The 13,500-nt window shown below is 42.0% G+C and overlaps 1 protein-coding gene across 1 annotated transcript in view; it reads right to left on the reverse strand.

Moving 5' to 3' along the window:
* LOC124133111 overlaps nucleotides 1-7,705 on the reverse strand; it is a 42,073-nt gene extending 34,368 nt beyond the window's left edge. The window contains exon 1 of the mRNA XM_046497363.2: nucleotides 7,513-7,705. Coding sequence (XP_046353319.2) covers nucleotides 7,513-7,584 — 72 coding nt within the window. The 5' untranslated portion in view covers nucleotides 7,585-7,705. The remainder of the gene's footprint in view (nucleotides 1-7,512) is intronic.
* Between the last annotated feature and the right edge of the window lie 5,795 nt (nucleotides 7,706-13,500).

A 13,500-nucleotide genomic window follows, 5' to 3' on the forward strand; every position in this document is an offset into this window, starting at 1 on the left:
TCCTTATTATACTGTAATACGTTCTTGACAACGGTATAAGGATTTAAACCGAAACGTCGCTATTACAGAAAACAAAGTTGTTATCCATGTACATTTGTTTACTTTGTCACCCGTCAGTTTATGAGAAATGCCTGTCAAACAATTCAATGCATTTTGGCCACAACGAACGTCATCTAAATTCATCTGGTCACTCGTTCAAGAACATTTCCAAGAGGTGACTGTTTGGTGTTCTTCACATGGCGCACCACTGAAGCCAGCGGAAGTACATACAACCCCTCTCCTTACAACCCTCGAGACCCGGGTTACCCTGCTTGAAAAAATCAACAACAAATTCACCACCTGTCTGGTGGGAGTCCACATAATTACATTATCTATCGATTCCCCCATCTTCTAGTTCGCCGGATTATTTCATTTAGTGAGAAACGACGACAACCTTGGCTCCCTCATCTTGGTCCAACTAGAAACACAAGTTTGCGAATCCTTTCAAGGTCATACACACGTCTCCATGCATGCAAGCATAAGAGCAATCAGCAAGACCTGTTTCTATGTCTGGCGCTGTCGGCGTCATCGGTGTTCCAGTGAGATGTGTGGTTATATGACGGCGGTCTGTAAATAATCGTGTCTGAACCAGACAATCCAGTAATTGACATAACTAGCATCAATCCCCGCAATTGGGATACGCTGACATGCATCAACCAAGTCAGCAATTCTGACCACCCGATCCCGTTAATTCCTCTTACGACAAACATAGTTTGCATGGGTTGCTGAAGACCTATACTAGCCCGGATCGTCACGGGTCTTGTCCATGAGAACATCTTATGATGAAGTAAATGCAGTTTTAACAGAATACGACGTACCGTCTTACTGATATAAAATATAACCCAGCATTTCCGTCCTAGCTGTAGGCACGCGTTCCATGCCTGTCCTTTGATCAGCTGATTCTGGGTTCGAATCTCAAGTCGCCCTGACTATGAGCCTACATCTGTCAGCACAATACATGAGTGTCAAGTAGCAAAACCCTAATAATGCTCGTCACCTCCTTTCGCGAACACCTTGTGTCTTCACTGATTTCAGTGATACATTCATATAATTTTCGTCACTGTTTTGCCTGACACGTCCAATGGAATGTTTCCACGTAGACTATTTTCTGACGTTGACATTTATATTTATATTTCTACATTAAGCATGCATGCTGTGATATAACAATGCAATACCGTCCCAAGTAAAGCTTCACTGAAGAAACCCAGCTCACCTAGCTGCGACTAGACTAGTAATCGTTTACTTTATGTATTAAGTAACTATACACAAACTGTAGCCCCCAAAACACCACATCAGCGAGGCCATGACATCCTTACAGCATAATTTATCTCTTTTACCATCGTCCTGATGTTGTTGTATTAAGACGCAGTAAGCAGTATTCCAGCTATATCGTAGTCTGTTGATAATCATGTTTGGGACAGACGAACCAGTGGTTTCGAGATGGACGCCGTCAACCATATCACATCCCGATCCAATCAGTCGTTTCTTACAAAGTTGTTTGGGTACTCTTATTACCCGGATTCTGTATATTGAAAGAAATTAAATTTGGTATCAATATGATACTATCTACAGTGTGATTATTAAATTTTGAATGAATATTCAGATCAAATTCTTTCCGAATATACATGGTCTCCTAGTTCTCCGTGTGTGTGTGTGTGTGTGTGTGTGTGTGTGTGTGTGTGTGTGTGTGTGTGTGTGTGTGTGTGTGTGTTGCTGCTTGTACTAGTCTGGACCAATGCCGGTTTATAGTGCTAGCCCACTTAGTTATCATGCTACAGTTTAACATGATGAATACCCAGCTCAGACACAGTATACTGACTCCGAGACGACCCGTCCTTGTTTTATCTCCTTAATGCCGAGCCCCAGGCAGCGTAACAAGAAGTGCCATCATTTAACGATCACCGTACCACAATCGTATCATAGGTTATAGGTGTTTTGCTCATGCTTATAGGACTATAGGTCTTTTAATATTGTCATTACGAACCGCACAATTAAGTCCATCTGAAGACGGGGTGGTCGTATAGCCTAGTGGTTAAAGCGTTCGCTCGTCACGCCAAAGACCCGGGCTCGATTCCCGTCATGGGTACAATGTGTGAAGCCCATTTTCTGGTGTCCCCCGCCGTGTTATTGCTGGAATATTGCTAAAAGCCACAGATGTTCCAAGAAGGTGAAAGTGAAGATGGTGATAGGTTGCAGAGATACTGGGGTGAACAAATTGCTTTTAACACTGCAATGATTTGCTGCTATCAGATGTACGGAGCTCCCATAGTTTACTAAGAGCCTGCCTACCGGGTAAACATAAACATCAGAAGTGTATGGGCAGTAAGTTCGTTTTAATGACTGTTTGAACAGTCTTCAAATTATAGTGCGGCGTTACAGCTTGGCGTGGGAGGAAATTGAAATCCCAAATGTATGCAGCTCTAAGACGTCTAAGTGAAACACACGAGCTTGGTGAGTTATTATAATGATAATATTAACGAAAATGCTGGTCCCGGTGATGGTAAGGAGAATAACAATGATAACTGTTGTGGTCCTACTACTACTACTACTACTACTACTACTACTACTACTACTACTACTACTACTACTACTACTACTGGCACTAAGGATATTATACTGTTTCCCGATGAAGAACTTTATAAAACTTAAGATATGACGTATTTGTTATATATATCGAATTACCTAGATTCGGCTGTTTAGCTGTATCGACATATTTACAATTTGCAGTTTGCGCATCCAAGCCATAGTTCGGTAACCGAGGTGGTCGTTTAGAGAAGTACCACGCAACTTGAACGATGGCCGCCCCCGATCGATAATAGAAAGTGAAAGATATAACAGGTTCCAATTTCCTTAGAGGAAAGGAATGCAAGACAATGTCACACAATGGGGCTATTGCTGCCTCGATTCCTTCAGAGCCATCACAGAGAACGGTTGGCTTTCCGACGTTAAAATTCAAATCGTGTCTACTTTTGTCGCTGCGATCGATTTTATCTAATTTACCACACACAATATGAATACCACACCCTCACACCAGTGTATTAAGACGTGCATTGTAACACATATCCACTTTAAGGACTTGACAGGAAGACAAGCACCCACGCCGGGTTTTAGATTAACTGTACACTGGCATTACAAAAGTCCCAGTCCAGTTGTCACAAATCACAGCCGGTTTACCTCTTCCGGGGAAATTAATCCGCCAAAAGGTCAACGCTAATAAGGTATTATTCCGGCTGATGAGAGACGGCTGGTTTATTGCCTGTTTGAGCCAATGTTCACCTCACACCACCATTACCGATGCTGGTAGATTGCTCCCTTGGCTTCAAATTGACACTGCCCTCTGTTAGACACAGTTTCAGAAGGTTTGCATCATTGTCATTACGTCTTTCTGAACTTGAAGCAATGGTGAGGTGAGGCGAAATTGGGTTTAACGTCGCGTCCAAGATTATTGCACTTATATAGCGACGTGCATGCACGTGTATGTGTGTGTGTGGCTGCTTGTACTAGTCCGGACTGATGCCGATTTATAGTGTTAGCTCACTGAGATACCATGCCGCAGTTTAACATGAATACCCCACTCAGACACAGTATACTGACTCCGAGCCGACCAGTCCTTGTTTTAGCCCCTTAATGCCGAGCGCCAGACAGGGTAACAACAAGTACAATCTTTTAACGTCTTTTTGTATGACGCGGCCCGGGATCGAACCCTGGACCTTCCGCTCTCCGGGCGGACGCTCTACCACAAGACCACGGAGGCGGTCCTTTGAAGCAATGGACACATCACGGTGGTCAGACTATAGCAATATCCATTATAATGTCATCCGCATGATGTACATGTACATGCATCCAACAGCTATTTGTATAAGGTCTTTCAAAGACATTTAGAAGTGATACAATAAGTAAGAGAAGTACTGTAAACTACGGTTATAACGAACACGCTTATAACGAACTGACGGATATAACGAACTTACTTTTTTGTCCCGACTATTTGCTGTAGTTATGTTGTATATATGCATAAAACGAACCACGGCTACAACGAACTGACATTAGCGGTCCTTTTGAGTTCGTTATAACCGTAGTTTTCTGTATATGGATATCAACTTCTTCATTATGAGGAAACACAACGTTTCGGAGTATATGCTTACTCCTTCATCAGGTGAATGAATGCCATGAGGCAGAGAGCATATATTTGTATAAGGTAAGATCAGCTAAACATCAGATTAGATTTTGGAATTTGTTTGGGCAAAGCTATTCAGACATGTCTTGTACTTCAGCCTAGGGGTATCAGTGATCTTTAAGAATAACAAACAATGGTATAGGTTGATCATATAGCCCTAATAATAGGGCGGCGTTAAACAACAAACAAACAAACAAAGAAAAACTGAGTATAGGTTGAAAATATCAAAAATAGATTTGAGTGATGATAAAGGATTTCCCCAGTCTAATCATTGAAGAATGTATAATTCATATTATGTCTTCTCTTTGTGGATCTAAAAAAAATCTTTGAATGTTGCTATATATAAACGTCAGATGATATATAATTCATGAGATAATAACGTGAATTACGAAACATGTCAAGACCCATTTCACATGTCGATGATTTTCTACGATGATGCGTTCGATATTGGCTTCCTGTCAATAGAGCCTTTGTTACCAATTACTCTCCTGTCACTCCGTTTGAGAAAGCATCCAATATCAAGGAACCACAAAAAGCCCAAATAAATCAACACTTCACCACAAAGTCGTCACATTGCATAGAGCCACCAGACGAAACCAACACTCGATATGAAACCGTATTATCCCCTTCTCCCTCAGTGACAGGGCTGAGGAAGTCTGCATCCTCATCCCGTCCACATGGTTTAGTATCAGCCCGGTTCACGCTCCGCCAGCTATTTCTATTAACCCTGACCATTCGATGGTGTTTTCCGGGCAGGCGTCCCCTGAGCTTTAACACTCAATCATGAGGCGGGCGAATATTTATCTCCCTAAATCACTTCATATGTCTTCAGCATTGTCTAGGAACTGGGTTACTCAGCTGTTATACTTCATGGAGATGGCATTGAATGAACACATCAAGCATTTACATGTATATGTGTTTCTTGTCTAGCTGGTTTGTTTTTTACCGCCGCACTCAGCAATATTCCAGCTATATGACGGCGGTCTGTAAATAATCCAGTCTGGACCAGACAATATAGTGATTAATATCATGAGCATCCATCCACGCAATTGGGATTGATGACATGCATCAAGCAAGTCAGCGAGCCTGACCACCCGTTCCCGTTAGTCAACTTTTACGACAAGCATAGTCTGCTTTTACGGCAAGCATGGGTTGCCGAAGACCTATTATACCCCGGAATCTTAACGGGTCGTGTTCCTGTTTACGCAGAATAGGCTGTCCACAGACTTTTGGATGTGAAAATAATGGATTGTGTTTGCTGGAATGATAGTACTTCACTATCATCTGTACATGTTGATATAAAGTGAAATCCAGTAGTCACGACGTACCGTTCACCATGAAATCGCCGGAATTTTAAAATGTCCGGATTAACGAATAATCGTTCGGAAATAATCTCACTTTAAGGACAATAAATTTGCATATTCAACACACAAGTAAGTGACGATTTTACATTAAAACAATGAGCTTGGGTAGGATTATCTGTATTATCACTTCACCTACCCTGTCACGTGATACATGGTGTGAAAGGTGCGGTGACATGGGTTAAACGCCGCATTCAATTGTATTGCACTTACATAGCAAAGTACATGCACGCACTTAGACACAGTATTCTGTAGCCGACCAGTCCTTGTTTCGTCCCCTTAAGGGCGAGCGCCAGACAGGGTAACAACAAGTCCCATACTTTACTGTATGTTGGTATGCCGCAAATGGTATGATACTACGCATAGATAAATATTATAAAGCCTATTGTACACTTGGATTGACGTTAAGTATAATGCTACTTGTATGCATTTAATGTGATCCCGACCGTGGCCAGTGTTATTCAGCACAGCAAATTCAATGTGTTACTGTATATTTAATTATTTATATGTGCCTTGGACATACGGGAAACTGCTAAACAAGGACAAGAACAATGACCAGTTGTTTTAAGTGTTTAGATTAAACATACTTAGCATGACCCAAATCATAATTAATAATAATAATTCATATTGAAGTGATTACACAGCATGTTTCAGATATTGCCAAGATGAGCATTGTATTTATCATATCGGGACACATCGACGTTAATTGTATTTATCATATCGTGACACATCGACGTTAATTGCAAAGTGAATGTAATTGTGCGCTGCTTTCTATTCCCGCGCATCCCGGATACTCAATGACTCCCGTGAATCTGAAAACACGTAATGTATGTACCCTATTTAAATCTATAATGCAGTGTTGCTTACTCGTGTGAGTGAGTGAGTGAGTATGGTTTAAATCCGCTTTTAGCAATATTTCAGCAATATCACGGCGGGGGACACAAAAATGGGCTTCACACATTGTACCCGTGTCGGTAATCGAACGCGGGTCTTTGGCGGGACGAGCGAACGCTTTAACCACTAGGCTACCCGACCGCCCCGCTTACTCGTGTGAACTTCATGACATTGTATATCTCAATTTAAACCTATATTTGAAAGGTCAGGAAAGGATTGGTACAGTGTTCATCAGTTCAATCTTCGGTTCAATCTGCTGTGCTTCACGCCCCCGAATGCCAGATTTATACACAAGGTTTGTGTTTTTTGAACGATCAGTCCGAACAACAGTTAAAAAAGGATTATACAATTATATTACATTCTTGTCTTCTTCGGGAATTCATTACCCGCGTAAGAACAAATACAATATGAGTTTATGATTAGAAGCCATAATGGCTCTTTTAAAGTGAGAAATGTACCAGCAATTTCAAAGTAATCCCCATCAGCATATAAACCAAATAGTAGTGTGATAACTCTCGAGAGATTGACTTTATCTTCTGATACCAACTGCTCTATCATTATGGAGTCTCGTGGAATTTAAACGTAGATCATTCTCACGACAGCTCTTCTGTTTTCCTAACATAACGTATGTTGACATTATGTGTAGATTTGATCAGGAAGGTTGGTTTGTAGTACAATCCGTTCCCAAATGTCTCGAGAGAAAGCTTACTTTCTGTGTGTTCATGAGGTGTATGATCAGATGCTAAAAGGTAATTTATTCAGTTTGTAATACAAGCATACTCTCCTGAGTGCATCGTATCTTATCTTAGGTAAAACTGATGGTGAAAACAGTACTAATATGGATATGTTGGTTTCATATATGTTTCTCATCAACATCCTTGTCATAGCCTTCAGTTAGGAGTACTTATACTTACCACACATGATCATTAAAGTGGCTGTTCTTATTCCGGCTTGAACAGTCAATGCAATCATCTGTCTAAATACGAATCATTCTCAAAGGTCTTGGCTTAAATGGACTTGAAAGGAAACATAAATAAAAGTTACCTGTGAAAGTCCTGCGAAAGATGCAAGGAGAACACCAAAGACTGGTAGTAGAAGCACCTTGAGAGCGTCCATGTCTTGATGTGTGTGGTGTTATCAAATCACTCTGCCTCCATTGGCAACAGCTTCTGTCTCTCTCAACTCTCACTCGGAGTCGCTATTGATCCAACAGCATAGTGAGGTCACATGATTTCCTGCTGGTCACATGACTTCCTGCCGGTGTACTGTCAAATGGTAGCACGTGTTCCTGGGGATACAGTTTTATAGTTATGTTGTGTCACGCTACGCATACGTTAAAACAATGAGGTGAGGTGAGGTGTTGAAACCAAATGAGGTGAGGTGAGGTGAGGTGAGGTGAGGTGAGGTGAGGTGAAAGGGAGTTTAACGTGGCGTTCAAGATTATTGCACTTATTTAGCGGCGTGTGTGTGTGTGCGTGTGTGTGTGTGTGTGTGTGTGTGTGTGTGTGTGTGTGTGTGTGTCTGTGTGTGTGTGTGTGCTTGCTTCTACTTGTCCGGGACTTATGTCGGTTTTAAGGTGCTAGCCCACTGAGATACCGTGCCGTAGTTGTAGCATGGATACACTCCAAGACGACCAGTCCTTGTTTTATCCCCTTGGTGACGAGCGCCTGACACGGAAACACAAGTATCATATTTTATTGGTATGACACAGTGTACTTATGCAATATAATGTTTATGTCTACATTTATTTGACATTTTGTTTACCTCCACATGCGTATGTTATGTTAACAAATTAATTTTCAACATTTTGATTCAGGGTAGGGTGTCAGCAGAGGTGAGAATAGTTTCACTTTATTTGAGGAACATTGTTTTCATGAATGTAGCTTTTTTTTGTTTGTTTGCTGTTTTACCCCGCACACAGCAATACTCCAGCTATGCGACGGTGGTCTGTAAATAATCGAGTCTGGACATGATTAACATCATGTGCATCGATCTACTCAATTGGGATACGATGGCATGCATCAACCAAGTCAGCAAGCCTGACCACCCGATCCCGTTAGTCGCTTCTTACAAGCAGAGTCGCCTCTAACGGCAATCATGGGTTGTTGATGACCTATTCCCTACCCGGGTCTTCACTGGTCCACTGCTCGTTCTACTAAAACGCGGGTGTAGGTAGGTACCAATAATTTGTAACATATGTTCTACGGGTGATTTACTTTTTGGACGTTATAAAGCATGACACCGTTGATCCATCAGAACATATGTCACCGTGAATCAGGAAGATCTCTCTATATCGTGCTATTGTCAAACCATTGTCAATCACACCTTGCACAGCTGTCGGGTTCTAGCACGCTGTACAGATTCTGCCACTTTGGCTAATGCAATGGACGTGATTGAAAAAAAACTATGTCGACATTTTTAATGGGCTTCTAAAGTAGCTAATATTTCGACATACGGTTATGTACTGAATATCTTGATTACTGAAATATTAAAGCATAAATTGCATGTTATGACCTTATGTATTATTTCTGACTTACTCGATTATTTGTTTGTTTGTTTGTTGTTTAACGCCGCACTCAACAATATTCCAGCTATATGACGGCGGTCTGTAAATAATCGAGTCTGGACCGGACAATCCAGTTATGGATTTCATTAGCATCGATCCATGTAATCGAGATACGATGACATGCATGGTGCTATCGAAATGCTTTACGTGATGCCATCAGCGATGGTCATTTATGATTTTATCGGTTTGTTTATAATGTTGACATCATCGTCACGGAAATCACCGCTTATGCAAAATATGTTTATGTACAATGCACATACCTTTCCAGTTTAATTGAGAATGTCAGCAATACGAACACGCCTGGTTAACTGTTACCTTTCAACAGCTGGCAGCTGTGTGATAAATCTGAGTTTTTTTAACAGGGAAACATAATAGCGTCTTACAGACGATGTTACTATTGATGGGGCCAGGCAGAATCATTGTCGCCGTCCGGGTTTACTCAAAAACCTACTTGTCCCGGTATACAGGTATATCGATGTAATTTCGAAAGATCAAGGGCTTGGAATTAACGGGATTGTTTATAGCTTATACAGTTAAAAACTGTCCCACCTCTGTGGAATTATCATTAAAACAGGTGAAACAATAGTTTGAATGCTTTTTACGACGCAATAGCTATCCAGCTCCACCACAGCGGCTTGAACATGACGGAGCGAATATAGAGAATAAATAAGTTCAGATTATCCGCCGAAACAGATTCCATCTGTCGTAAAGGCAAAATAGCTGTGAATATTATATGAATGGACCACCAAAAAGCAGTGATGACACCAGGTGTTCGTGTAAAGGGCAAGCATGTCCTTCCCTACCAGAAGCACCCGCCATTCTCACAATAAGATGAATAAAAGTAAGTAGGCATTGCCTGACGCCGCACAGAAGTACTCCTGCCGTGCGACAGCGGCCTGTAAACAAACCAGACAATCAAGTGATCGGTAAACGAGAAAATGCAGTGACCCGATGCTCGTATTTTGGAACCGTATATTTAAACATGGACTTACGACAGTCGTAGCGCTACGATCGCTTTGTGGAACGCCATCAGAACACGATATCCTGCACACAGAAAAGTCACTGAACCTGACCACTTCATTCATAGATTACTTGGGGCCTATTCTACGCCGGAATCATTGCAAGTTATTCCTTGAAAGAATAAAGATTAATATCAACCGCACCAAAGGTCTTCATTTCCTCTGTCGTTTCATTTAGTTTAACCTTCAAACATGTCATCCGTTCGTGACTGAATACTTTCGTACTTTCTGAAACCCATCTTAAAAAACATCTTTTCGTATTTTTCAATTATTGAGTCAGACAAGATCAATATTCCGATTTCTTTTCTTTCCATTTGCTTAAAGCAATTTTGGAATCTGTCATTTTGATATAACTTCCTTCGGAAGACGGCAAATCCAATGCGGATCGTTTACGGGAAAGGCGCTGGAAAGTTAACCCCCATAATACACTGCACTGCAAATCTAGTCTCCCGATGCGTGTATGTAGTTCGTCCGTCATCTGTCAACCCACGCTTGAAAGCCTGAAGAGAAAGTGTAAGGAAATAAGATTAGATTTGCCATTGCTGATGAACTATAAATGTCATTATCGAAGGTATCTACTTCCCCACAATATATTTTGCATATTGTTTTATGCTACGAAACATTTCTTTTAATCACAAGTACAGAATATATGATTATAAACCTGATTACTCCCATATATTCCTAATGTTAGTTACATATTAGTTTTTAGCAGCGACGAGTGAAACTATAAATCGACCTGTAAGAAACTGTTTGTTTGATTGTTGTTTAACGCCACGCTCAGCAATATCACAGCTATATGACGGCGGTCTGTAAATAATCCAGTCTGGACCAGACAATCCAGTGACTGACATCATGAGCATCGATCCACGCAATTGGGATACTATGACATGCATCAACCAAGTCAGCGAGCCTAACCACCCGATTCTAACCAAGATCTTCACGGGTCCAAAAAGGTAATCACACTGATTCTTGAAAATATATAGCACCAACGCCAGAGAATAATCCGTCTCTGCCGAAAACGATGTCATTGGGTTGGTTGGTTGGTTGGTTGGTTTGTTGTTTAACGCCGCACTCAGCAATATTCCAGCTATATGACGGCGGTCTGTAAATAATCGAGTCTGGACCAGACAATCCAGTGATTAATGTCATGAGCATCGATCCACGCAGTTGGGATACGATGACATGCATCAAGCAAGTCAGCGAGCCTGACCACCCGATCCCGTTAGTCGCCTTTAACGACAAGCATAGTCACCTTTTACGGAAAGCGTAAAAAGGAAAAACAACAGTGAAAATCATATAATTGGATCACCGAAAACCAGTGATGACACAATGTGTCCGCGAAATGTGTCAGGATGCCGTAATTTTCATGAAAGGGCAAATGTGTGTGTTGCCGAACACGGCACTCAGCAATACTCCTGCTACCATACGGCGGTCAAACGCCCAAATCTGGAACTGACAATACAGTGATCAGCGAAGCCATGATGCATGAAGATTAATCCTATTGGAACACGATGGCTCGCACTTGGTCAAGAAAACAGCCTGAACACCCGATCCAACAAGATGCTTGTAATAAATCAAGGCTGGGTCGGACACAGGGATTTATAGAATGAACAACTTATCACACCAGTCGGGGAAATTATTTAGAGTGAGTGAGTGAGTTGGGTTTAACGTCGCTTTAACAGTATTACAGTTATTTCGCAGCGTGTCAGCTTAATGTGGGAGGAAAGCCCGAATTCTCAGACGTTAACCACTTCAGTTTAACCCACGGGTGCTGGTGTATGGTGCAGACAAACCTAGAAACATAACCGGGGCGAACCCACAATCATAGGTTTCTGGGGTGCCCAAGGGACGCAACTCTGCACAGCGAGTCGCGGCGCCATAGACGACTGGGCCACCCGTGCCCCCTCAAGTCATTTAGATCACACATGTAGTTCATTAACTATGTTTAATGACTATAACTGTAGCTATACACAAGCGTGTGGCTGGTACCACGTGTTTTAACTCAGCTGCGTGCTTGAGAGAGTTTTCTCTCTTATACTATCTCCTATAGGCTGAGGCCTATAAGGATTGGACCATTTAGGGTTCACCTCTTACCACACCTCCTTTTTGTTAAGAAAGACAGCAAGCTGAAAGTTGTCTTACATTAAAAGCCAGTAGTATAAGAATAATTGTTGTCCTTTCCATTTTTGGAGTAAACATACATTTGATCCTCAGTGACTTTTGCTGCAAACAAACCTAATGTAGATTTATATATCTAACAGTTAACTACTAACATGAAACAATAACGTTTCTGACTACTGTTCTTTTTCTACAAAGTCTGTCCGGTTAAACTGAGCCTCTTCCAGATCTGGTCACATTAGCTGGTATGTCATGCCGCACACCTGATGGCGAGACATAAGGCGAGACATTCATGGGCTGTGGATTGAAGGGTTTTTCAGGCACAGGAGTGAGGTGTCAGCCTCCGTGTGGACGAGGCCTTCTCTGATGAATCCATTGCAAGGGCGGATCCCGAATTTTAAAATGGAGGGTTCCAAAATATCAAAATCTTCTCTCTAGATAATTTTACTGACTTCGACATACTACATTTCGTTTTCCAAAGAGGCGTCTGAACACCATGGAAGACACACACACCCAACCCCCACTCCCCATCCCCCCCCCCCCCCCCCCCCCCCCCCCCCCCCCACACACACACCCCATACACACCCACACCCACACACACACATCTCCATCCTTCACCTGGAAAAGAAAGCGCGATCTGTGACGATATCAGTCACAGAGCAATTTTTGATGCTGTTGGATTTTGGTAAACAACGACTTGGATTTGGGTAAACACTTCTTGTGAAGATGGTTGATTAGGCTGAAGTTGAGGTGTTTGTACTGTAAGTGTTGTCCGCAAATTGCGTCTCATCAAGGGCTGAGAAGGGCTAAATCCATGCTCCAAAGATGTACGCTTATAGGCCTGCTCTCAAGGCCTCACGATTACTGTGGGGGTATTTCGGGATACTTGTGATGTGAATAAAGCAATATATCTCAGAAAATGCCTGATTCCAGCGGATACCTGGTCACCAAACTGACTCGTTTGTTCGAGCGCTGCACTACGTAATGCCTTAGTCGAAAATGTCGAGTGTTTCAATTCTGGAATTACCAGTCTTACTCTCCCATCTTCTACAGTGAGGTCCTCTCAATTAATTGAGTCCAGTAATTTCGTACACAGTCTGGCAGAGACGTGTACTTTAGCCATCCATTGGTAAAGTATTTGAGTTCTTGACGCAGTTTGAGATATATCTAATCCAGACGCTGATCTGTTGCATGTGATGTAGCAAGAACAGGATCAACAGAGATATTTGTGCCCCTCTGAAGACTCTTGGCTTGAGAGTGGAATATCTGTCGGAGCTTCAGAGAGTGCAACCGCTGAACAGAGCTTTTTCCCTGGTAAATGCGATATGG

Source organism: Haliotis rufescens, unplaced genomic scaffold (genome assembly GCF_023055435.1).
Source record: "Haliotis rufescens isolate VD_foot unplaced genomic scaffold, xgHalRufe1.0.p SCAF_76, whole genome shotgun sequence".
Classification (NCBI taxonomy): Eukaryota; Metazoa; Mollusca; class Gastropoda; order Lepetellida; family Haliotidae; genus Haliotis; species Haliotis rufescens.